General features: G+C 49.8%; 1 protein-coding gene across 1 annotated transcript in view; it reads right to left on the bottom strand.

Annotated features, from left to right (window-relative positions):
- Positions 1 to 1,456: 1,456 nt before the first annotated feature.
- LOC144120948 (uncharacterized) overlaps positions 1,457 to 25,324 on the bottom strand; it is a 79,321-nt gene continuing 55,453 nt past the window's right edge. Inside the window, exons 4-6 of the mRNA XM_077653775.1 lie at positions 10,235 to 10,411; positions 9,041 to 9,232; positions 1,457 to 7,186 (exon numbers count right to left, since the gene is read on the bottom strand). Of these exons, the coding sequence (XP_077509901.1) occupies positions 2,817 to 7,186; positions 9,041 to 9,232; positions 10,235 to 10,411 (4,739 nt within the window). The 3' untranslated portion in view covers positions 1,457 to 2,816. The remainder of the gene's footprint in view (positions 7,187 to 9,040; positions 9,233 to 10,234; positions 10,412 to 25,324) is intronic.

The following is a 25,324-nucleotide window of genomic DNA, read 5'->3' as shown; positions in this document are numbered from 1 at the left end:
CTTACACCATGCTGCCGCAAATTAATAGCTTTTTGAAGCTTTCGCATTTCTTTCTCGCAACAGGAAACAGGAAGTGCATGCCGTTACAAGAGCGTCACTGTGACATGCGTCGGAAGCTTGGCAGTCCTAATACCGGTTACTTACTTCCGTCAAATTCAATGACCGGAATCACGGATTTGCAACACGTTCGATAAAAAAAAGGGCTCATTATTGGCCGGCTAATTGTACTCTATCATCTTCGGCTATCACTAGTGGCCAGTAATAGCGAACCTAACTTCTGCATGAAGTTACATCGTGAAATGAACCCACCGCTGCTGCCCTTCATCCTACGTTCACAGAGGCCGTTATCGATAGTAATGTGTACCTCATTTTGAGCCGCCGCGGTGGCTCAGTGGTTATGGCGCTCGGCTGCTGACCCGAAAGACGTGGGTTCGATCGCGGCCGTGGCGGTAGCATTTCGCCTCCATTGAAATGCTAGAAGACTGTGTACTGTGCGATGTCAGTGCCCGTTAAAGAACCTCGGGTGGTCGAAATTATTCCGGAGCCCTCAACTACGGCGTCCCTGATAGCCCGAGTAGCTTTGCAGTGTTAAACCCATAAACTAAACCAAACCATGTATACCTCTTTGTAATTTATTGACTGTGGATTTTACGTTTTTTGCGCTGTCTTTACGGGCATGCAGAGTCACAATCATGTACGCTGAATCACAGTAGTAGCCGAACCTTTGTAAGTGGAAGAAGAGTGTAAAAGAGTGCATTGCGTTGGCGTTTTCTCTTTACACTGCTCCACTACAGCCACCATTTCCACTTGAATACGCTTACCTGAATACCGGGGCAGAAACCCGGCGTCAGCTGGCATGCTTGTAGAGATGATGAAGTGAAAGTCTGCCTGATATTTTATTACGATGCCACTGAAAGTAAGTGATTGTCCGGTCTTCTACTCTGTCTATTTGTGTTTTGTTGGTGCCTTTCACCTGCGGTGTTGCAGGTTGAGAAACCTCCTGAGCGTACTGAAGTACTGAAGCGCAAAAATAGAAAAGGACAAAGTGACATGACACACGCGATTGTGCGTTTTCTATCTTAGGCGTTTTTTTTTTTTTGGCTTTGTACCCTATAGTATTTTAGTCGTGGATCACAAACTAGGCCGCGCCCTTTTTCTAGCTGGAGAACACAACTTTGTACACTACAGGTATGCTCTATATCACAGCATTAGCTCCCTACATCTCTTGCCACATGTCAAGTACTGAAAATATGTATCTTTCTATTGTTCAGTTTACACTCGTTGATACTGCTGCCTTACATCGACAATTAACGATGACCACAGTAGCGTTTCGCTTCTTTTCAAGCGGAAGTTCCCGACACAGGCAGTATACAAGGACACCATTTGTAACATATAAGTTTCAGCGCTATTGGTGCTGTAGCGTGAAATAAATTAGGAGGAAACGAACACACAAGACAGCTTTTTTTTTAACAAAACTGTTCGGAAAGGTGTTTATTGGCAACAGCGCACCAATAATACATAACCAGCCTCGCTGAACAGTGGATGAATGAAGCGTGTAAACAATAATAATAATAAAGAAAAAATAACAGATGAAGAGTGTAGACACAGGATGCCTCCAGACCCCCCCGACTGTGCCCCGAAGCGAACCACCGCAGAAAGACGCCGAGCCGGCTTTGTCGCATTGAGCTGAGCCCCCTGCTTCTTCGTCCGCGCTGATATATCTCGTCGATTGCACTTGGCGTTAAGGCATGTTCACTTGGCTCCTTTGCAAGCTGGTACAGCGGCTTTTAAGTAGGATACGCGGACACACTTTACTCTTGCGGTAACTGTGGCTGAATCCAGCAGGGCTGCGTCCCATATTGCCTAGTTCACTGTACATTGGGTTCAAGTTTGGCACGGCCGAATTGTTTCGCGTCCATTTACCCTCGATGTGTAAACTATCGAAGCCAGAGCGTCGGCCGCGCAGACGTAATAGAGGAGACGCGCCCCTACGAGATGACATTGCAAATTCGTGGACCATGATAGTCAATGTCAGTTAATTTAGTGCGTGCCTCTCCAGCGTTGGCTTCATGTTGGCAAAGTCATCGCGTGGATGGCTCTTATTCGCCTATTCTTTTCTTGCTCAATGAACTACGCTTCACTTATCTCTTTTCGGTAGAAAAATAATGTCCCCCCAATCGCCTAGAATTCTCAATTACCGCTGGCGTGTCATCTTTCTGCGATGCAGAATTGTAGCTGCCACCACGGCCAAGACGCCTTTCCGCGCCCGGGCTTTCCCCAGCTTATGGCCCTCACCCCCCAGCGTATATGTACATGGATGGACGACACTCAGGGGCACTGATGATGTGTTCATCGGAGTCCCTGCAGCCGTGTGGCGTGAGCCGGAGTTGTCGGATCTTCCCAGCTGTGAAACTCCATTATCGAACTCAGACTTCTGCAGCAGGCCGTATCATTAAGCGAAGTGCTAACATGTTAGCTACCAGTATAACTGCAGAGTTGGCCGCACTCTTAAATGCTGTAAAACTGGTCACTCAGATTCCCACACTGTAAAAAACGCCGTCTCTCGTAAATGTGTCACGCTTCACTCGCAAAAGCGGTATCGCGATACAGTTATTGCTAAGTTCCTGGTCCGAAATTCCTCCTGGAAATGGAGCCAACGGCGGTAATTTCACTCGCATGTCGTTGTATTATAAATAACCCTATCTTTAGCCCGTGGCAGTAGCGCGAACATTAGTCGCAGTTGCACAATGCAACCGCACGGGAAGTTTCACAACCGGGAGTATCGAAGAACTCGGGGAATTGCCACCAAAGTCGTCTTAGTGGTGAGCCCGTCCGGAGCGCCTCCTATCCCTATGGGGCTCCTTCCCGTCGAGGTGCAAATCGGGAATACCACTCTTCACCAGCTCCACAATCGGGTCATGCGTTTTGGATGCGGTAGAGTCTTCCGACTTGACCCCGGAGTCTGACCCGCAGGGCTCATCATCTTTGTGGCCATCGGACTCGGAGTCACCTCCTGGAGCTGCCGAAGGCTCCTCGCCGTGGTGGTCATCAGCGTCGGGGGGAGGAGCTTGAGTTGTTGTATAGCGCGTCGGGAACTCTGTGGCCTTCGGGGCTTCAGTGACCTCGTTTGTCTTACTGTCCTCGTCCCCACCGCCTTGGGAGCCATCTCCAGAAGCTGAAGTGCCATCACCGTCGTGGCCTGCTCCAGCGCTGTCGGCAGCCGGCGTGGTAGTCTCTGGCTGGCCGCCTTCGGAAGGCGGAGCAGGAGTGGCGTGATCACCGTCAGCGGGCTCAGAGTCGACATCAGTGTCGGTCTTTGGTGGCCGGGAGCCTAGGACGTCACTATCGGAACCGGAAGCGTCAGCATCAACTGCAGGGCCTTCTGTTGGCGGCGGCTGCTCGTGTCCCGAGTCTCCAGGAGCGGCACCGCCTGCACCGGCGCCATCTCCACCGCCATACCCGCCGTCAGCACCGCCGTTTGAGGGTGGCGAGGGAACAATTCCATGGTCCAGTTCGTACTGCCGCCTGGTGTCGGGACTCAGTTGTGCCAGCAGCTGTTCAAGCGTAGGGGGAACCCTTCCTCCGTAATCATGGTGGACGTGTGGTTTGTGCTCGTGCCCGTGGTCGTGAGCGCCGCCTCCGTTACCGCCGGCTGGAGGGCTAGGACCTGCGGCCGCTCCGTCATCGTGTGAATCATCACCGTCACCAGGAGCTGCGTCATCATGCGGGGCCTCATCGTTCTGTGGAGGCTCAGTAGAAGTTTCAGGCTTTTCTCCTTCGCTGTCGGGAGAAACAGTGTGTGCCTCTTCTGGAACAATAGGCGTCTCACTAACGGGCGTTCTGCCGGTGTCATCTTCCTCGTCGTGATGCGGAGCTTCAGTCGTTGTCACGTGTGGAGGAGTTGTAGCTTCCGGTTCTCCTTCTGGATGTTCTTCGCGTTCAACATTTTCAGACTGGGTTTCCTCACTCTTTGGCGGCGCAGCTGCTGCTCCATCGGCTCCACTACCAGCTCCGAGAGCATCAGGTGCTGGACCTTGCTCTGATGGGGTGCCTGAGTCAACCGGGACGGCACTGTCGTTTGGTTTCTCATCTGGCTTCGAAGTGCCGAATTCGTTGCTATCTTTCGCTGGTACAGCTTCGTTTTCTTCAGACTTTTCTTCAGGTGCTGCCGGAGCGTCAGCCTGTGGCTGTTCGGCGGCGGGTGCAGCGGCGGCAGCGTCTTGAGGTGGCTCCTCTTCCTTCTTTGGAGCTTCGGTACTCTCGCCTGCAGCTTCGTCGTGGTGAGGCTCGTCACCGAGTGGGTGCTCTTCCGTTGCTGGAGCAGGGGTGCTTGGCTGGCTGACTTCAGAGGCAGGTGTTTCTGCTGGCGCAGAAGTAGAGGCTTCAGCAGCTGAGACTGTGACGCCGACCTCAGAAGCAGGTGTTTCTGCTGGCGCAGGAGTAGAGGCTTCAGCAGCTGTGGCTGTCACACCGACCTCGGGTACTATCGGCTCGGCCGTATCAGGCTTCTCACCGCTTGGTTCACCGGTGCTATCTTGTTCAGGAGCCTTTTCTGCTGGAGGAGCTGTTTCGGTGATGGTAGCAGCAAGGCCAGGAGCCGAAGTGGTACTCTCCGACGAAGCACTGGATGCTGGTGTAGTTTCGCCCGGGCCAGAAGGAGCCTCCGAGTCCTGGACGGAGCTTCGAGCTTCGAAGGGCGATGGACCTCCTTCTGTGCCAGAACTGTCGACAGCAGCAGTTGCCGCCGTGTCATCTTTGGTTGCGTCAGCGCTTGCGCTATCTGTAGAAGCTGGAATTCCTTCGCTTGCGACAGCCGACCCTGCGGGTGCCGATGTAGTGGTTTCACCACCTTGAGCCGCACTAGGTGCCGACGTTGTTTGGACAGCCGATTCTTCGGGCCCACCAGCAGACAGACTTCCAGTAGTTACGTCGGAAACACTGGTGTGGTCGGCAGCCGAGCTGACTGCGTCGGTGTCAGGGACAGACTCGCCGGCTGTTGTTGCCGGGGCAGCTTCACCAGATGTGGTTGTGGAAGCAGCTTCACCAGTGGCAGTTGCAGGGGCAGCTTCACCGGAGGCGGTTGTGAAAGCAGCTTCACCGGAGGCGGTTGTGGGAGCAGCTTCACCGGAGGTGGTTGCTGGGGTAGCTTCACCGGAGGCGGTTGCTGGGGCAGCTTCGCCGGAGGCGGGGGCATCAGCGGCGGGAGCATCAGCGGCAGGAGCATCAGCAGCAGGAGCATCAGCAACAGGAGCATCAGCAGCAGGAGCATCAGCCGCGGGAGCATCAGCCGCGGGGGCATCAGCGGCGGCGGGGGCAGCGTTACCAGAAGTGGTGGCGGGAGCAGCGTCACCAGAGGCCGTCGCAGAGACAGCATCGCCAGTGGTGGTCATGGAAGCAGCATCACCAGAGGTGGTTGCAGGGGAAGCATCACCAGAGGCGGTTGCAGAGGAAGCATCACCAGAGGCGGTCACAGGGGCAGCATCACCAGAGGCGGTCGTAGGGGCAGCATCACCAGAGGGGGTAGCGGTGGCAGCGTCGACAGAGGAAGTATCGCTAGAGGTCGTCGTGGATGCAGAATCACCGGCTGCAGTTGCGGAGGCAGAATCGCCCGTTGAGGACGCAAGGGCAGAATCTCCGGTCGTAGTAACTGGGCCAGAGCCATCGGCTGTTGTGGCAGGTGCAGAGTCCCCAGCCGCAGTTGTTGGAACTGAATCACCAGCGCTGGTCACAGGCGAAGCATCACTGGATGTCGAAGAAGCAGAATCGCCTGATGTCGAGGTGGCAGAATCGCCGGAAGCGGTTGCAGTGGTAGAATCAGCGGGTGTCGTTGGAAGAGCAGAGTCACCGGATGTTGCGGCTGTAGAATCTCCAGCAGTCGTCACCGAGGAAGAATCTCCGGCAGTAGCGCCACTTGGCTGTTCAGGGGCGGCATCACCAGAACCACTTTCCGTAGCATGAGTGGAAGCCTCTGTACCGAGTGTCTGAGCGGCATTGGCAACTCCCGCAGTCGTCACATCGGCGCCGTCAGTCTGGCCGCCAGCTGCCGCAGTGGATGCAGCTGCACCGTCAGTGTGAACGTCAGTTGTAGCATCTGAGTGGTCTGCTGGACCAGAGCGAGGATCTAGGGTGACCCCGGTATGGTCCGCGCCATCACCTTCAGCATGGGCACCGGCCGCTCCTGTAGTGTCAGCCTGAGTGCTCGTGGTTGCGCCGCCGTTTTCGGCTGATGCTGTCAATGAAGTATCTTTAGCGTCCGCGGCAGCACCGGTAGATTGTCCAGACGCTTCAGTGGCCGCTGGAGTGGACGCAGTATCCAATCCTGTCGTAACCGCCCCCGAGCCGCTGCCTGTCACAGCATGCGTTGTGTCTCCCAATGATGCACCCGTGGTTGCAGCGGTGCCCTGATCGGCTTGCGCACTTGGTACAGCTTGGGGATGTTCAGCTCCCGCAGACACGGTTCCCAGTGTAGTGGCTCCGCCTGCCCTTAGAGTCGGCGTGGCCGGCACTGTCTCGGCACTTCCGGTTATGTGAAAAGTAGGTCCGACGGCCGGGTGCTCGGTTCCGAGCCCGACAGTTGTGAGCTCTGGGTGGACGGGCACATTGGCGATCACCACCGGTCCTGGCGCTGGGACATCGAGAGCTGGAACGACAGGGACGACAGCGCCTGGTATAATGGTTGCAGGGAGGATATGGCGAGTGACAGTGTGGGCCCCTTCTTCGGTGGTTGTGGCAGCGTCCTTGCCCGCCGCCGACTTGAGCTTGTCTTCGACATCCTGACTTTGCACAGCAACGTCAAGTGGCTTGGCGGTGTCGGTGCTCTGCGTTCCAGTCGCAGAGCCGGCGGCGGCTTCCTCCGGTGGTGGCACATTAGCGGTGTACCTCTTTACGGGGTTGGTGACGTCTGGGACGGGCTGCGGCGAGGATAGGTCGTCGTACAGTGAGCTGGGGAACGACGTCTGCTCTGGTGAGAATCGCTCAGTGGTTCCGGTCGGCTCTGTGGCGGTTGGGAAAGCGGATTTCGTGATCAGCACCCCGTCGTCCGTGCCCTCGCCTGGGATGCGAGTGGACAGCCCAGCGCCAGGGATAGAGGTTGGTGGAAACCGGGTGGCGAAGAATTTGCCCGTCGTTCGTGGGCTCGTGAAGGGGGAAATCGGCAACTGGACGGTCGTGGTGGTCGACGGGTACTCTGCAAGTGTTAACAAAAAAAAAAGTAAGTAACACTGTGGAAGTCGGGATGAAACTACGCAATTTCTGCTAAGCAATGAAAGAAAACAACAATGTGAAACGCTTATGATAGACGCCGGTTGAAGATATGTGTGACAGAAATTGCACATTTATTTTTTTAAGGTGTAAGCCTTACTTGCCCCATTAAGTGAAAACCCATCTGTATGAGCCTCTGATTACACTCGACGGTACCCATAAAAGATTGCGTTTTTATGCAACCTGGCAGATGGTGGTTAAATTAATGATAGGCCGCGCGAGGTTGTTCGGCACAGCCTGGATCGCACAATCCCACCGGTGGCAGCACCTGCCATCTCAGGGCAGTGGTGCACCGCTTAACCGCTGCACCACTGCGCCAGGAGTGATACGAGGACTCCTAGGGATCTACGAATGTTAAGTAGAGAATGTCCAATTCTGTATATATGAGGCATTAACCCATTAGTAATCGCGTCGTACACCTAAGGCGGAGCGCGGACCACGGTACAGAGGCGGCTGCCTTCACGAAGGTAGCGGCTACGTAGAGCTATGCAGAGTTAGAATTGGTACCTGCGTTGCATCAGGTTACGTCACGCCGCAGCGCTCGGCGACTGCATTCACAAAGGCAGGCTTACGCCTTCTCACACGTAAGCAGTCCTAAGTGCCTCTGCCGACATTTTTTTTTCCTTAGCTTAGGTCATGATGAAGGTTACGGCTGGGTGTATGGTGCAACCTAATCAACTCGAAGTGTACAACTTCAGCTGAAAATTCTCTGACATGGCTCCTGCTGATATGAGCAGCTTCACTAATTGAATGAGGGGCAGAACGCAGTTCATCATTTGATGATGATTTTCAGCTTTGCGCGTCTAGTAGATTAAATGTTTTCTCAGGGTGCAGGATAAAACAAGAAAAATCTTTGAAGCGTGGTGTATTCACGTCAGAAAATATACGCAAGGAAGTAGAAGGCGACTGGAAAAACGATAACACTTTCGCACCTTGGTGACAGATAAGCCATAAGAAAAGCTACAGCACTTTTTGGAAGCAATTGAGATAAGTCACGTAATAATTGCAGTTTGCTTCCTGAAAAGCGCAGGAACTTAAGACTGAACTGCGCACACCCCTAAGAAAGGTCATAGGTACCGTTTCCTTGCGCAGTGCTTAAAGAACGGCAATCGTCTTCTATAAAGCTGCTCCGTTGGCTCCGTGCCCGCTACTGCGAATCTATAGCGCCAAATCCGCAATTTCGGGGAACAGCATGCGTCAAAACAGCGCCCAGAAAACAGCACGGCGAAAAAACAGCACAGGGAAAAACGTCACAGCGACAAAACGGCAGAAGGAAAAAACAGCATGGCGAGAAAACAGCACGGGGGAAAAACAGCTCTTCTGTCATCGTGCTGTTTTTTCGCTGTGCTGTCTTGTCGCTGAACCGTTTTGTGCGTCGTGCTGTTTTTACCTGTGCTGTTTTGTCGCCATGCTGTTTTTTCGCTGTTCCGTTTTATCCCTGTGCTGTTTTTCTCTGTGCTGTTTGGTCGTTGTGCTGTTTTCTGTGCGCTGTCTTGAGGAATGCTGTTTCGACGTGTGCTGTCCTTTCGTGTCCCCCTTTCGGGAGACGCGATGGGGGCTGCCACGTTTACGTGTGGGCGTAAGGGAAGACGAGAACATATAGAAGTCTGCGGTATTTGTTCAAGAGGCTAAGATGACGGCGCTCGCAAGGTTCTTTGCAAATTCATTTCATTCCTATTATCACTCATTCGTTCCCACAGTCTATTTTTTTTCTGTCACTTGGTCTTGGTTATAAGGTACGGAAGACATGAGAAGGAGGGCGAGAAAATGGCGTACGTACCGAGTGGTGGGCAGTGGTCGTACCGCGGGCAGCATTCGCCGTCCACGTATCGCGGCTCGCAGTCTCCTCGGAACTGGCAGGCGACCAAGGAGCAGCTGATGGAGCTGCCCTGGCAGTAGCACACGTAGCAGGGGCTCTGGGGGCTTGGAACTACCTCGCCGTCCTTGTACAGCTTGCCCTCCTGCTCGCAGCCTGCAAGACATGCACGAAAGGTGTCCAATTACAGAGAGCTCCGAATACAGCGACATACAGCCGCGATGCAGCTAAGGACAACACCAGTGGTCATAGGTTTGCACAGGATTCAAAGACACGAAAGAATAGAGACCTGATAGGATCGAGAAAGGACGTATCCCTCGAGATTGAAGGTTGGCAGAAGGTAGCAGGATAGGTTATCGAGGTTATCCAGGAAGGGAGCTCGGAAGCAGAGGATGAATTAGAATTACAACTAGAAGACAAAAGATAATAAGATAGCCTTTCAAAAGAATTAAGGAACCTTAATGGGGAGTCGGTGGGAAATCATGTCTGCGGCAGTTCCACCCAGCACCAGGAATGTGTATCTGAATTAAATTTTTTAAATAAGTTTGCGGGTGAACTGAGAGAAGCCGCTGGTGGCGAAACACTTCACTAAACACTGCTGTTCTGGCAGCGGTTTCAGACATTTCAACGATGGGAACGCGTAAGAGCGAAATAGAAAGTGAAAAACTAAACTGCGTCCATCGTAAATTTGCGCAGTAAGCAGAAAGCAGTATAGCGAGATCGAGCTCGAGCCTTTTTCGGAGAATGCGTTAACGGCGCAGAAACGACGAGGAGAAATGGAGATGAATATACAGCGCCACCGCAACAAACAAAAATAATAAAGCGCGAAACTGTATTGACCGCTTTTCCCGCGAAAAAAAAAAGGGGGGGGGGGTTTCTAGACACGCACCATTTGTTTGACACCAAACGGCGCTCTTCGTTTACAGTACTATGAAATGAAAGAAACAAAAGAGAAAAGAATATAATGGCCGAAAACGAGAATTTTCTTCCTTTCTCTCGTTGATTTTTTTTTTTTTTCTGAGAAAGCTTGACGAAAACAGGAAAGATAACCAGAAGAGACGAGTAAAGAAAAAAAAAAAGCCGTTCGATGCGTGTCGTCTTCTAAGAACAACACTGCCTGTTCGCGAATGGAAGAGGGCGAGGGAAAAGAAAACTCACCGCAGTGGTACTCCGGACAGCATTGGCCCTCTCGGCGGACGGCCTTGCAGTGGGGCTTCACCTCACACTCTCGAAGCGTGCAGGCGAAGCCAGGTGGACGGCACTTGCAGGTTTCACACGGGTCCTCGGTCGGGATGGGGTCACCGCTCCGGTACAGCACGCCATCGACGTTACACACTGGTGTGGTCGATCAAGCAGGGTGGAAGGGAAGGGACGAGAGATTGGAAAGAAGGTGGAAGTATAGGACGGAAGAAAACAATGAAATTAGAGTGGCTCAACAAGAAAATTGTAGTGATCGATTCCGCGCCATAAACGCGAGAACAAAAACCTGGCTGTCTCTTTTGCTATTGACATAGGGCGTTCTAAATGCTGAGCATACACGGGTCTCCCGGAAGCTGTGCTTACAAGACGGGTAAACTTTTGGATGGGCGTTGAGCGATACAAGAACTCTTTCGCACCTGCTCCGCCTCCGAGCGTGCATTGGAAAAAAGGGGTGTGAAAGCGGGTGCCGCAACGGCTGGAGACAAGGCGCACGCGTTCTTTAATCTCTTTTCCCGGCAGTACAAAGGTGAAGCGTTCGGTTACCAGTCGAAAACGCTGTGGTAAGATTGTCCTTTCCGACGCGCTTTCCTTCTCTTGACACTTCTGTTACAGCGACAGAGGACGTCGGATAACGTGTTTCGAAAGAATGCTCAGGGTTGCTCCAATACAAATGATAAGTATTTAATAAACATCGAAGAAAAGGCTTTACTGCGACATGTTGATGACATGGCTGTAATCATCTGGGTTAATTAGGCCAAGAATATTTTCCTAATTTTAAACCGATATTTTAGTTGTTTGCACCACACAGAGGGATGTTGCATTGCAGCGTGCTCCTTCAAGTAATGCAATTCTCACGCTTAATTTGTGCAAAAGATTGCCGTTTAAATATTTTTTCCGCACCATTAACAGATGCAACGCGTACTCTTCATTGAGGGGGGCAGCAGTTCAAGACTTTAGGCGTAAACGCTGACCTTACTCTCATCAGCAGCGCCCTGAGCGGATGATTTATCCTGGTTCTTTAACAGTAGCTTTTGTAGTACTTTCTTTCTGTTTCACTTAATTGATATAGTCTTCATATGGCTTCATTCCGAAAGATTCCGGCCCACAACTGGCCCTACTCCTTACTATCCACTCCGTATAGCCTCTAATACTCACGGGCTTTAGGCCCCCTTGTTAAACAAATCTATTCATTCATTAACCTCGTAAAAAGCCTCAAGAACTTCCCTTCTACAACTCTACAAGTGCGTGAATAGAGGCTAAGGAAGTTCTAAATACTCGTACAAGTGCTTCATGCCTGCTTAGTAGGGTTGTATGGAAGTATAGGCGGCTAATGGGCAAACGATACGCCTCGATTCCCACATATGTGATCTGCCAAAACCGCCAGATCATACCAAACACGTTGTTAGAGCCAACGATGACGTCATCATTTCAAGCGGAACTGGAAAAGCGCGAACCTCAGTAGGCGCGGTATGCTTACAGCACTCGCCCAACTATACGTCGCTTTTCATTTGCTGCGGCAGCTTTCGGGAAGGAACCGCCAACCCGACAACATGTATTCTGGAAGCAGCACGCTCACTATCTCGTAAAAGCCTATGCTGTTGCCTGTCAACTTTGTGTACACTAGAAAGTATAGGGCTTGTACCATTAAGCAAAATTCTAAAGCCAGGTCGGAGCTGAGCCGCTGAGCTGGGCTAGAACATTAACGCTGCAAGGACGAGGTTTTCTCTCTGCTTAGCAACTTGCATAAAGGGACAAATTAAGCATAAACTAAAGGTGCACAAACGACTGGCGTGGAGCTCTTGGACGGGCGAACAGCGACAGCATTGCAAGCAGGGGATGCAGTGCCGGCTGAAGTTCACTGAGAGCAACGGGTAACTAAGCGATCGCGTGGGGCAAATGCATCTTCGTTAGGCGCAGCTTTATCTTATTCAGGCGACTCTCGAGAGGGAGAGAAGGCGAAGGCAGGGCTGGTACAACGCCTGCTTCGAAAATAATCAGGCTTGTTTGGAGGCGCGCACCAGCCAGCAGCGCTGTGAATTAATGGCTTCTCCCTAACAAGGAATAACGGTGGCACAAATTAAGATGAAGTGAGGCACGAGCGAAACCCAATGCGGTGACGGCCATCGCGTGATCCATTCATCGCTTAACGGCACCTCACTAAACTTAAAAAGAAATGAAGAAAAGCAAGGCTTGAGAGGACGAAATATTCAACTTTCTCACGCAGTCAATCTACCGTACCGGCAAACTCAAAGTTAGGAAAACGGCATCCTGATACGAGATTATATACAGAAACGCTCTATGTCCATTCCAGAACTGTACATCTATCTCACGTACGATATATCGACTGTATAGGGGGAAAAAATCGCGGATGCCCGTTGATAAACGTGCTGACTCGAGTTACTTATCAATGCGTTTTTGACACAGCGCGCACGCTTTGAATTCTCCAACACTAATTTATTATAGAACATTGAGTCTTTAACGGCCTCAAGGTCGCGAAAGCACGTAAGTGTTGCCGTTATTTCTATTCTTACAACTCTCGAGAATACTACAGAGAAGTGAGCGCATCCAGTTTAATTTCTGCCGTTTTATAAAACTTTCCCCGTTCGAAGCACATCAGGGCCCAGCAGTGAGATGCGTCGCATTATTTCAATGGGCTATCAGCTAGGCGTATTCTCTCCATGAAGGATTTCAGCTTAAAAAGAATTCTCCGTTGTGTAACCGCAGTAATCGCCCAGAAATGCGACACATAATCCACGAGAAAGCAGAAAGAGCAGCTAAGGTGTGCAGCCCGAAAAGTCGATAAGGTAGAAAAAATAAAATGTCGCCGAAGAATTTAACTGATTGTTTTCGTAACGCTACATTAATAATAGCTTCTCGCAAAAAGGTTCCCTGACTGCTATCGTTCAGTTAAAGTTTTCCCAACTTTAACTATCAACTCAGCCATTATGGTTTTGCCTTCTTTCTCACCTCGTGTGGCAGGCTTAACTTAACCCCGGCCTTCTTCGCCTGCCGATGGCATCGCGCGCCACTGATTCCATTGTGGTGCGAAGCCTTGGAGAGGGCCGAATTCAATTGTCTTTTCTTTTGTCTGTTTCGTAGCAGACAACAAAGAACGTCTTAAAGAAAGCAAAATAAGCGCCGGATAAAGGTCAATCTAGTTTAAAACCAAAGACAAGGAGAAAAAGCAAAAGCAGAAACGAAGACAATCTCCGCACGTTTATCTCCGGCAGGACTCGTGCATTTCTCGACCCGCCTCATCTGCGATGCAAAGATTGCCTGCGTTTCACCCTCAAGCCGTTGTGGCATGCGGATAAGCCCACACTGCTAGGAGCAACTCCGCTGGTGCGTCTACGTGCATGCGACCAGAAAAATGCTCTCTCAGTCTTTTATTTATTTCTTTTTTTCTGCGGGAGAGGAAAACTCATATTCTCTAGAGAAAGCAGCTTGGGAACAACAACAAAAAGCATGCGGTTTGCGCATTTTCTGCCGGAGGATTGAGCATATATAAGGTACTCAAGCACTGGCCGTGGAAGAATAAGCGGGATGTCAGCGCGCGTCAGGCTTGCTCATTTCTTTTTTAACAGACGCAGTGTGCGGCTTGGCGACAGCGTAAAACGGCAGCAAGAAAGGTGCCGGTTATGCTCTCGCGTCCATATTTGCCAAACGTGGGAGAGTAAACAAGCTCTCGAGTTATGTGGTCGTGGCACCGGCCCAGGAGATTCGTTTTGCCTGGCGAAAAGCCGGTTTTTTGCGCGGATGGGAAACAGTGGAACGAAATGGAAACTGCTATGAGAATACCAGGCGACGTGGCTGAAAACTGTGGCTGCGGCTTGAGATTTTTAAAAGATACAAAAATGAAAAAGATGGGTGGAAAAAGTAATGCCCCCCCCCCCTTTTTTTTCTCCTACTTGGCTGAGATACCTCAGAGAGGGGCTACTCTCGTGTTACTTTCCTCAGCGCGACTCACTCCTCCGTTCTGGGAATTCCGTGCAGTTCTGGGGAAGACTGAGTCGCGGCGAGCCGCTTAGAAGCGCGCATGCATGCAACAAGCGAATCACACACCCCCTTCCAACATCCTATACACTCTATCTGGGCGATTTGCACCACCTTTCGTAACGCGAATCTCGAAAGAGAAGTATTTCGGGACTTAATAAGGTCTCAACCTTTTTGACACGTTCAGCAAAGTAATAAGGCAGCCTCGCCGCATATTCCATCACAGCAGAAAGCTCATAGTCCTATCCTTGTCACTCTCAGCTTCTCTTTTGCAGCACATGAAGTTGTAGCGTAGAAATTCCTTCTTGTATTTAGTTGTTCTTTAGCTCGACACACTACATTTGCAGTTGACTATAATAGTCACGTTTAAAAGCAAAATTAGAAATTTGTTTTTCTTTTGTGTAATCGTAGCATGAAAACTTACAAATAATCGATGGCAAGACGGGCGAGTTGGTGATACATACTTAAGCGAAAATAGCGCAAAAGACGAGGACAAAGAAAGAAAAGAAAGGACCAGCGCTGGTCCTGTTGTTTTTTTCCTTGTCCTCGTCTTTTGAGCTATTTTCACTTAAATTACAAATAATGAACAGAAATTTCAGACTTGGTCGAACGATAGATTCCAGGCAGAGTGCTTGCTTGACAGTTTATTCAGGATTTGCGTAGCATTAGGTTCTATGCTCTTGTGCAGTTATAATACCACTGCGCCTAGAATATTCGTAACCACAGCACACGGACTATCCTGTTGTAATTCGCTGCAAGTTAATGCTAAAGAACAACATAATCACAAATGGGACGCGTACCTGACAGATACCGTAAGGTCATTGAAATAACTTGCACATTTTGGTCACGCTGCATCTTACTTGCAAGGCATTCAAGAAACAACGTTACTCGAAAACTCGCTGACGTTCAAATTATCTCGATGGTGCAATCGGTTTATCCTTAACGACCGGTCCCCTCTATAGGCCGGACTGTGCAGCGCCATCATTATGCGGGCCTGCTTCGATGCAAGTCTAACTCCAATCTCTGACGTGTTTGTTTCGTAATCACTGGCTCCGAAGTACTCGCTGCCTACGGTTCACGATATTCAACGTAATCCTTCATGCTTGGGGTTATACGGTTAGTAGAGATGGATGAGTGTAGGCTCGGAGTGCTTACCTTCGAGCTTTGGAGACAAGGTTTGCAAAAGCAGGAGGGAAGTTGGGGGGTTCGCACTCTCGCCAAGAGAGAGCAGTTGGAAAAGGAAGGTAGGCGGCTCAAGGGAGGAAGCGTTACTCGTTCACAGGAACAGTGAAAGAGAACAACAACAACAACAACAACATGAGGAAAGGAAAGACTGAACGCAGCAAGTGATTTCATTTGCTCAATTTTGTCTCCATGAAAACACATCCTGGACATTTTCAATTCCCGTCAGGGCAACGTTTTGTTTTGATACGAACTGTACTTTACGTGGCATTTCAAATGGCACTTTACATGGCCACCTGCATGTAAAGTGTAGGACACCTACTGCCTTTAACAGTTAAGTGACTGAATGCGATACCTCTCTTTTCCTCATTATGTCTAATCACTCAACATTTCCTACAACTTTCCACTTGACAGCATGAAGTACCTTTCTCGGGTCTGTAAGAAGTGTCAGGTATGAACTGCTCTGAACTTTTACATAAAGCAGAGGCAGGAACGCTCTCGCAGTTTTCATGAAGTTATTCAGTCATAAAATAACCAGAAGTTTTTTCGTGACCGTAAACTCTTTTATTGTTTAAAGAGTTACAAGAATATCTTGAAACAAAAACTCAACACTGCAGTCATCTGCCAACAACAACATAATGTACATATATTTCAGTTCAGTGCGATTCCGATGGTTCCTGTTGAAGCTTGCTATACAGTCTGCCAACAACGTTCACGGTAGCTGACTAAGTGTGGAAGTTGACTAAAAGTTTTAGTGGGTATTTTATTGTAAATAAACTCATTGTGTTGTATTTTTTAGAGGAAGAATACATGGCGTTGAACAAGCATGCGTCAAACGTGACAGAGCATCCCATAACGCATACTTACATCCTAAACTTATAGCTGCCTTAATGTGCCACGACTTCATAAATTGCAGAAACTGGCAGGAAATAGGGCCTTCACTGTACGCGCGCGTTAGCTTCTTGAAGCCATGCCCATGCGCAGTAGGCTCAAGGCTTACGCCTACCAGCACCAGTAATCCTCCATCGCGCTCATTTCTTGCCGGGAGAGTTCCCGTGGTCCATTTCGTATTGCCTTCTCGTGTCCGGACTAAGCTGAGAGAGGAGCTCCTCAAGAGACGGGGGCACTCGGCCGCCGAAGTCGGGGTGGTGGTGCCCTCCATCGCCATGACCTCCATCGCCATGACCTCCATCACCGTGGTCTCCGTCACCACCAGAACCGCCACCGTATCCACCATCGTCGTGGCCACCATCACCACCAGAACCACCGCCGACTCCACCGTCGTCATGACCTCCGTCATCGTGACCTCCGTCATCGTGACCTCCGTCATCGTGACCTCCGTCATCGTGACCTCCACCGACGGATGGCTCAGTCGTCGGGCTGTCTTCACCGTGATCTTCACCGCCGCTGCCAGCACCGTCGCCGTGGTCTTCTGGCGGTGTGTCGTCGTGAGGTGATGGCGTCGTCGTAGCCTCTCCGTGGTCTCCGTCGTCGTGACCCTCGGATGGAGGCGTGGTTGTGTCTGTCGGGTGGTCTCCCTCGTCCCCGTCGCCGTGTGCCGGTGGCTCCGCGGTGGTGGTGGTCATCTCCTCGCGTTCGATGTTGCCCGTCTTGTCCTCCGGAGTGTCAGTGCTGCCGCCGAAGCCACTGTAGAGGCCGCTGCCTCCCGAGGCATCAGCGTCCGCGTCTCCGTGGCCTGCCGTGGTCGTAGAGGGAGCCTGCGTGGTTGTCTCGTGGTCGCCGAAACTGGGGGCGTCAGCTTGAGGGATTTCGTCAGCTCCGTCGCTGTGACTTGCTTCTGTCGTCGTCGTCGTAGCGGGGGCCTCCGTGGCGTCTGCGTGGTCGCCGGAACTGGGGGCGTCAGCTTGAGGAATTTCGTCAGCTCCGTCGCTGTGACTTGCTTCTGTAGTGGTCGTCGTCGTAGCGGGGTCCTCTGTGGCGGCCACGTGGTCGCCCTCGTCACTGGGCGTGGGAGTTGTCTTCGGAGCGCCAAAGGGGTCATCGTTTTTGGCTTCGTCCGGTTTCCTCGGAATGGCCTCGTTCTCTTCGACATTGATCCCTACGCCGGTGACAAGTACAGGGGGCTCGGCATGGAATAAGTACTTTTCCTTGTCATCGCCAGCGGTTGTCGTCGAAGCTGGGGCGGCGGTCGTCGTCGAAGTTGGTGCAGCGGTCGTTGCGGCGCTAGCGTCCGAAGATGGAGCTGCGTCAGCAGATGCACCGCCGGCTTCGGAAGATGCCCCGCCAGCGTCAGCAGATGCCCCGCCAGCGTCAGCAGATGCACCGCCAGCGTCAGAAGATGCACCGCCAGCGTCAGAAGATGCACCGCCAGCGTCAGAAGATGCACCGCCAGCGTCAGAAGATGCACCGCCGGTATCAGAAGATGCACTGCCAGTATCAGAAGATGCACTGCCAGTATCAGAAGATGCACTGCCAGTATCAGAAGATGCACCGCCGGCGTCAGCAGATGCACCGCCTGCTTCTGAAGATGCACCACCGGCATCAGAAGATGCACTGCCGGTATCAGAAGATGAACCGCCGGCTTCAGAAGATGCACCGCCGGCGTCAGAAGATGCACCGCCGGCGTCAGAAGATGCGCCAACATCCAGAGAAGGGCCACTCGTAGTAGCTTCCTGGTTATCACTCTTCGGCGTGGTGGAGGCCGAGTCACCCGCTGCCGCGGTAGTACTGCTATCTCCGGCGGAGTCGTTGTCGCCGCCTGTAATCACACAGATATCAGGACGACAAGAGCGGTCACGTGATGGCAACGTTGCTGCTCGGATGCTGCGATGCGTAAAGCGTTCCGGCGAAGCCTTGTGCGAATGAGGACGTCACAGTAGAGCCAGACCGCCGCCCCGTCCAGCAGCACGCGGACAAGCGAGCCAGCAGCATCCGCACTCCGCCCAACGGCGCAAAGCTGCTTCGGTGCTTCCGGCGACCACAAGCGTTGCTCCGAGAGCGGGATTAGTGCACCAGCCTAGCATGTTTGCGCGCGGGCCAAGCGTGGAGGAGCAACACAGAGCTCGCCGATGATGGCTACGCAGGAAGACGCTGACACTGACAATGCACGAAGAGTTAGCCGGGAAACCACAGGAAAAAAGAGAGAAGGAAAGGGCCGAAATCGAGGGTTAGACAATGCGCAGGGAAAGCCTCGCACGTGTAGAAAAGATAGCATGTACCCAGGAAAGAAATGAAGGCAGTAAAGTCACACATTCCAAAACATAACGTGCACAACAATGCAGCGAGGACTGACACACTGAGCCACTCTGTTCACATGTAGCTCTGCGATGACTAATTTTTCTAATTTCCTGCAGTTAGTTACTGCGCACTGTTCAGAGATTTCCAAGTTCTAAACGTTTTGGGCGAAACCGCCGACAAATTCTATCCTTCTGTTCGAGCCTACCATCTAATTGTTCTAACTGGATAGGCAATGCCGACCTAATACTCTTCAAGTGCCGTTCATGTCGGATCACATTGAAAAACAAACCCATACATGGTTGAGCACAAAAAAAAATCGAATGTCGACGCGCGCTCATTAACTTGCAGATCACAATTGTGAACTCGCCGAACAGTTCGCGCCCGGTTTGCACTGTACTGCGCAACGCCAAATTGAAATTCACGTCCCCCTGCGTCGCCCTATTCTTCGTCCCTTTGAGCCCCGTCGAGGTAATCGCCAGAGTATGCGCCTAACAGAAGAGCATATCGCGCTCGGTAATCGCTGAACGCTCTCATTAATGTGTCCGGGTTATCGCGCAATGTCAGGCGCCGCGACTGCCGGAACCCGCAGCACCGAAGCACGCACCGAGCTACTCTCGGGCGAACGTCGAAGGAATCGTTTTTTTTTTTTTTTTTGCATAAACCCACGGCACAAAGCTGTCGCGTGGCGCTCGTCGTTCGTGGCACACTTTTTTGTTCACGCGCGCCATCTTTCTTTCGCTCGTAGCCCCTTCCCTTTTCGCGCGCTTTGCATAGAATAATGCGCGCGCTGTGGCCTCGGGAGTACTCGCTAAGCAGGCCACGATCAGCGCAGGCTTAAAGGGGGAAACCTTGATCCCGATACAAAACCCGCCCTTTTCATCTGATATGTATCTCTCTTCTTCCTTTACCGAGCAGCTCGGAGCGCAGTGTGGCTTATAGGAAGCACGGAAAGGGAGACGCCGCTGAGAACCCGTTGTGGTGCTCCGGATCTTGAATGCCAATGTACTCGAATGTGTTTTTTCCCTCCGAGATACTGAGGTCTAGAAGAAAGAACGGTGGGGGGGGGGGGGGGGGGTGCTTATGGGCGCCAGACGCTGCGGCGATAGCACGTGCTTGTACGGAACCCCGTCGGCGAAGTGGCTGAACGCTCTCCTCTCGCTTTACTGCTGATCAGCCTTCCACGAGGCGTGAGTCACCACTAAGGTGGATGTAGGGTGTATAGGGTACTTCATCAGAGCTCCTTACGATCTCTGTGGAGCTTGTCTTGCTTTGACGCGAATTTCTCTCCGGCTATATAGGCGACTTGCGATTGTAGTGGAAGATGATTTTGTTTACGTTGTCGTTTGGAATCGCTGTGTACCATCCCTCTTGAAAGGCCATCTGTCTGACAGGCTCGACCACTGGTGTAGGCAGGGCGCAAACGTTTTCCTAGCTTCAGATCTTACGGATTACTGAGAAATTATACCATTCAGCTGACCTGGACTCATGTTTACCTTACCACTTTTTCTCAGAAAAAGGTAACAAGATAAGTGTTATGAGCGCCAAAAATTATGCTCTGCCTATTTTCCTGAATTAATATATCTGTTGTAAAGGAAGGTGCATTTGGCCTTGTTCAGTGTGGTTTGCTTCCTTACATGAATAAGCTGTCTAGCGGTCAAGCCGACTTTGCCATTGGCGTTTTTGCAGATATTTATGGAGTAATCTAGCTGTCGGCGTCTAAATCTAAGAGCCAGAATTTCGCAAAGAAAAGCTTTTCGTTCGAGGCTAGAAGAATAAAATTATCCTGATATATATTATTTCAAAGCTTATTCGTTCACTACAAAGCCTGGCATATACTGGAGCAAAGCAGAGGCAGGAGAATAAAATTTAGTTCCGCGACAGATTCGAGCTAGCTATACCGAAATTTGAAGATCCGTGGAGATTATTGTCACTCTATCGAGACTGGCATTTTCGACCGAAGTGCCCCAGGCGTGAAATCTTCAGAACACTCCAGGTAATTCAGTGGCGCAAGGTAGCGCATTAAGCATGGAGATCAAAACATAAAAAAAAGCTTTTAGCTCGCATATATTTGCATGCTTATGCGCTGCAGCATTATACATCTCCTGCTTTGAACTCTCTTCTGCCGATTCGCGCTTCAGTTTTTCAAAGAAGTGATTTTCTTCTGAAGAAGAATCCTGAACCCAGTGTTATCATACGTGCGCTTCGGCAGGGCTCAGAGGGAAACATCACGAAGCGAAAAAAAAAGGAAAGAAATGCCCGTCCCAATTTCGCTGGTAACCTGCACAGAGCGACTATGCCTGAAGAAAGATTCTATATCGCTACCTAGAGAGGCGGTTCTGGATGAAGGAGAGTGAGAAAAAAAAAATCTCTCGAATAACGTTGCTCCAGAACGCGCGGCGCGCACTCCCTATTATCCTTTTGCAATTTTTGTTTACCCTTTCTACCGCCGACAGGCCTGCACGCACTTCGTTACTTCAAGTTGCACTTTGTTCAACTTTTCCTTCGCTTACAAAATTATTCGCCCGTAATATGCCAGGTTGATAATAGAGTTCCAAATAAAGATTTTATTTTCACCCCGCACTGTTTTTTTTCTCCTCAATTTCGCTTTGAGACACATTGAAGAGTTCTGAAGAGAGGGCGGAGTCAGGCGAGGTAAATATCGGAGACGTGTGCGGTTGGTGTTAGTTTTGTGGTGATATTTCAGCCGCAGTTTCATTGTCGTACACAGAACAGAGTTCGCTGAATAGCAACGACAAGTGCAAACGCGGGAACTGCTTTCTCACCGAGATCTCAGTGCTTGCAGAACAAAAAAAAAAAAAGGTTTGTATGTTTAGGCAAAAATAATCGCAAAGTGTACCCCGGGCGTGTACAGACAGCAAACACCGTACCTGTCTTTACTTTTCGATGGAGGAAGGAGAACTGAATTAGATTGCGCACTGAAAAGCCTCCGGGTGTACTGTTTACGAACTGAATTGCAGCAGTCTGTAGACATGTAAAAAGAGCACTTCTTTCGATAATGCTTGGCTGAAGAACGTCCCTTCTTTTCCATTCTTTCTTCTCCCCCCCTCTCTCTCTCTGTTTTTTTTTTAGATAAAGATATCGCTTCTTCTAAATCATCAGAGCAAGAACGAACACAAAATTCCTTCCGGTCATCGCGTTCAAAGCATGGCGAAATTACAGAATAAATTGTATTATCCCATGATATAGCTGGTGTTCTTTTTTTTTTGTAGCATACCCAAATTACCTTTGTGTTTGTGCTCGCGTCTGAACTAGTTCTACTGTTCCCTCGCTTCTCAGTTTGTAGCTACTGTCTTGGCGATGCTGCTGAAGATTAGATACTTAGGTGGGGCAAAAACGAATGAACGCAAGAGGACCCGTTTTGTCACATTCCCTGCTTGTTTTGCTTTGTTTATTCTCAGGGCAGGTAATTAGGTTGGTCGCGTACCACGAAGTTCAAATCAATAGCAAGAGTGAAAAAATCCAGAAATAGGCCTCTGTGCATAGCAGAACACGCGCTTGCAGTTTCTCCGCGTTTATCGTCACTTTATTTGTTTCGGTAGTCAGTCTTACAAGGTAGCTCTATTTACGCATTACCCTTATAAAAAGGTCTATAGACAGTCTATAGACTTCTTATAGACTCTGTTGCCTTCCTCCAGCAATTTCTTTTTGTTTATTCATAGTAAAAGACTGTCTACAGACAAAAGACTACAAAATAATTGGGTTGGTTTTTTTTAGGGGGAAAGGAAATGGCGCAGTATCTGTCTCATATATCGTTGGACACCTGAACCGCGCCGTAAGGGAAGGGTAAAGGAGGGAGTGAAAGAAGAAAGCAAGAGAGAGGTGCCGCAGTGGAGGGCTCCGGAATAATTTCGACCACCTGGGGATCTTTAACGTGCACTGACATCGCACAGCACACGGGCGCCTTAGCGTTTTTCCTCCATAAAAACGCAGCCGCCGACTACAAAAAAAAAGTGTGGTCAAAAATCTATAGATGGTCTATAGACTGTCCATAGGATTTGTATTGCCTATAGACTGTTCGCTAGAGTTTGTCTATAGAATGTCCATAGACTTTATAGACAGAAGTTCATAGACTGTCTATAAACTCTCTAAAGAAATATTTGTAAAGGTAAACTCTCTTGTTAGGCACATTACAATTGGCGCAGTATAGACGTTATACTCAAGACTGCACTGGTGACCCGGGGCTAAAATGTCCCTCACCGTGTTTACGAATGAAATCACACATAAATGTAGCCACTTGTACATCGCTGAGTGCGTTCCTATGTGTAAAGGGTATCTCACGTCGACAGGACGTTCACAACTGATCTACTGCGGGAGAACCGTTGAGCGCGCACTAAAATACAAGGGAACTAGAAATGTGATACACTGCGATTATAGACAGCAGGATCGCGTATTAGACGTAAGTTATTGAAGAAGTTTACTTGACGAAGTCTACTGTAAAGTGAGTGGAAGCTCCAAAAGGGACTCTTAATGAAAGCGCCGCTGGTGCACGACATGCAGTACTGAAGAAGCTGGAGTTAGAAGTGCCCACACGGTTTCAAGGGAGAAAAACCTTGACGACATGCAAAGACGAAGCAGGGTCTCGTTAATTTATTAGTTATGTCCGTGATTTCAGCGCGAAATGTGAATGCATTCGGAAACGTAAAAAGAGTCCCGTACCCTGCCACCGAGGCGTTCTACAAAAGAAAACAAAAAGTGGTGGTGGGCGAATATTTTATTTATTTATTTATTTATTTATTTATTTATTTATTTATTTATTTATTTATTTATATGTTTCTTTGTTTGCTTGTTTATATTCATTTCGTGTACTATAAGGGCCAGAGTCATTTAGGCATTAGGGAACATAAAAGTCGGTTTTATACCAAATGCGGGCGGCTTAACACTAACTGTTGCCTCAGGATTGAAATATTTTTCTCAGACGAGCTAGAACGCAGGTCGGTTAGCTCAAAAAAAGGCAAAATTAATTCCTGCTTATTTAGTTGTGCGTGTGCAACTGAAGAGAAACGTCGATGCTGCCGAGCGATACTTCGCAGAGTTAAAAATGGGAAGGGGAACCAATTCCGACTTTAGCGAAGAGTACGTCGGCACATGATTGTGTTTCCGACACCATGACAGCCGTGGTGATTCTTCGAGTTTATGCTTTAGCGACCCCCCCCCCCCCCCCCCATCTCGCCACATGCCTGATAAGGTCGGGTTATTAGGACGCAGAAAGACTCAATTATCGTCAACCCATTTCCTCACTTCTCGGGTCTTTCTTCCCCAAGTCACTTTCTCCTGCAGCTCCGAAGCAGCGGCCAGGCGGAGACAATGTGCAGAATACTGTGCCCTGTCGTTCGCGTTAATATAAAAAAAACGCGCCCGTAACTGTGATATCTCTTTCATAAAGCGCGAATATTCCCTGACGCTATAACATTTAGCGTAGCAATTTTTAAAATCAACATCGGAATGCTTCACTTACTAGGCGAGCAATAATAATAATTGGTTTTTTGGGGGGAAAGGAAATGGCGCAGTATCTGTCTCATATATCTTTGGACACCTGAACCGCGCCGTAAGAGAAGGGATAAAGGAGGGAGTGAAAGAAGAAAGGAAGAAGAGGTGCCGTAGTGGAGGGCTCCGGAATAATTTCGACCACCTGGGGATCTTTAACGTGCACTGACATCGCACAGCACACGGGCGCCTTAGCGTTTTTCCTAAGGCGCCCGTGTGCTGTGCGATGTCAGTGCACGTTAAAGCGGTTCTTATACACTGTAATGAAACGACTAATATTCTCGATCAGCGCGAAAACCGCGCTAGGGTTCGTGAGTACGGCATCGGCTGCCGGTAAAGCAGGAGCGCCGGTTTGAAAATAACGCTCTTATGATCAAGCAAAGAAAAAGCGCGCGTGATTAGTGCGGTCTGTTTTGTGTGTCGGCCTTCATGTTTAAAACATGAACTCCGCTTTTTTTCTCTCTCTCTCTTTCTTTTCTTTTCATTCAAAGAAAAGCTGGAGATTACCGACTATGCTCAAAAGCGCACCGCGCGCGCAGAATAATGCATTTTTCAGCAGCTGGGCCGCTTCGCAAACAGGACACAAATCCATCCGCCAGGCAGATATACCTCGCGACGCATTAGCGGAAGCGCGCTCACGGCGTGCATTCCGGAGAAGCTCGTGCGATCCTAAACCGCCCGCTGTCTAATTTTGTCATGCTAAATATTTAATCAGGCCGTATAGAGATCATCTGCCTTGAAAAACCCCAAACCACCGAGAAATAAATTTAAAAAAACGAAGCAAAAAGCACAACGCAGCCCGAAGCTGCATTCTCCTGTCACTTATGACCGAAGGAGCAAATGGGAAAGGAAATTAAAATAAAGAAAGAAAGAAAGAGAGAAAGAAAGAAAGAAAAAAGAAAGAAGAAAGGAAGAAGTAAAGAAAGAAGTGAAGAAAGAAGTAAGGAAAGAAGTAAGGAAAGAAGTAAGGAAAGAAGTAAAGAAAGAAAGAAAGAAAGAAAGAAAGAAAGAGAGAAAGAAAGAAAGAAAAAAAGAAAGAAGAAAGAAAGAAGTAAAGAAAGAAGTGAAGAAAGAAGTAAGGAAAGAAGTAAGGAAAGAAGTAAGGAAAGACGTAAAGAAAGAAAGAAAGCAAGAAAGAAAGAAAGAAAGAAAGAAAGAGAGAAAGAAAGA

Source organism: Amblyomma americanum, chromosome 2 (assembly GCF_052857255.1).
Source record: "Amblyomma americanum isolate KBUSLIRL-KWMA chromosome 2, ASM5285725v1, whole genome shotgun sequence".
NCBI classification, from domain to species: Eukaryota; Metazoa; Arthropoda; class Arachnida; order Ixodida; family Ixodidae; genus Amblyomma; species Amblyomma americanum.
This window is presented reverse-complemented; position numbering and strand designations above follow the sequence as displayed.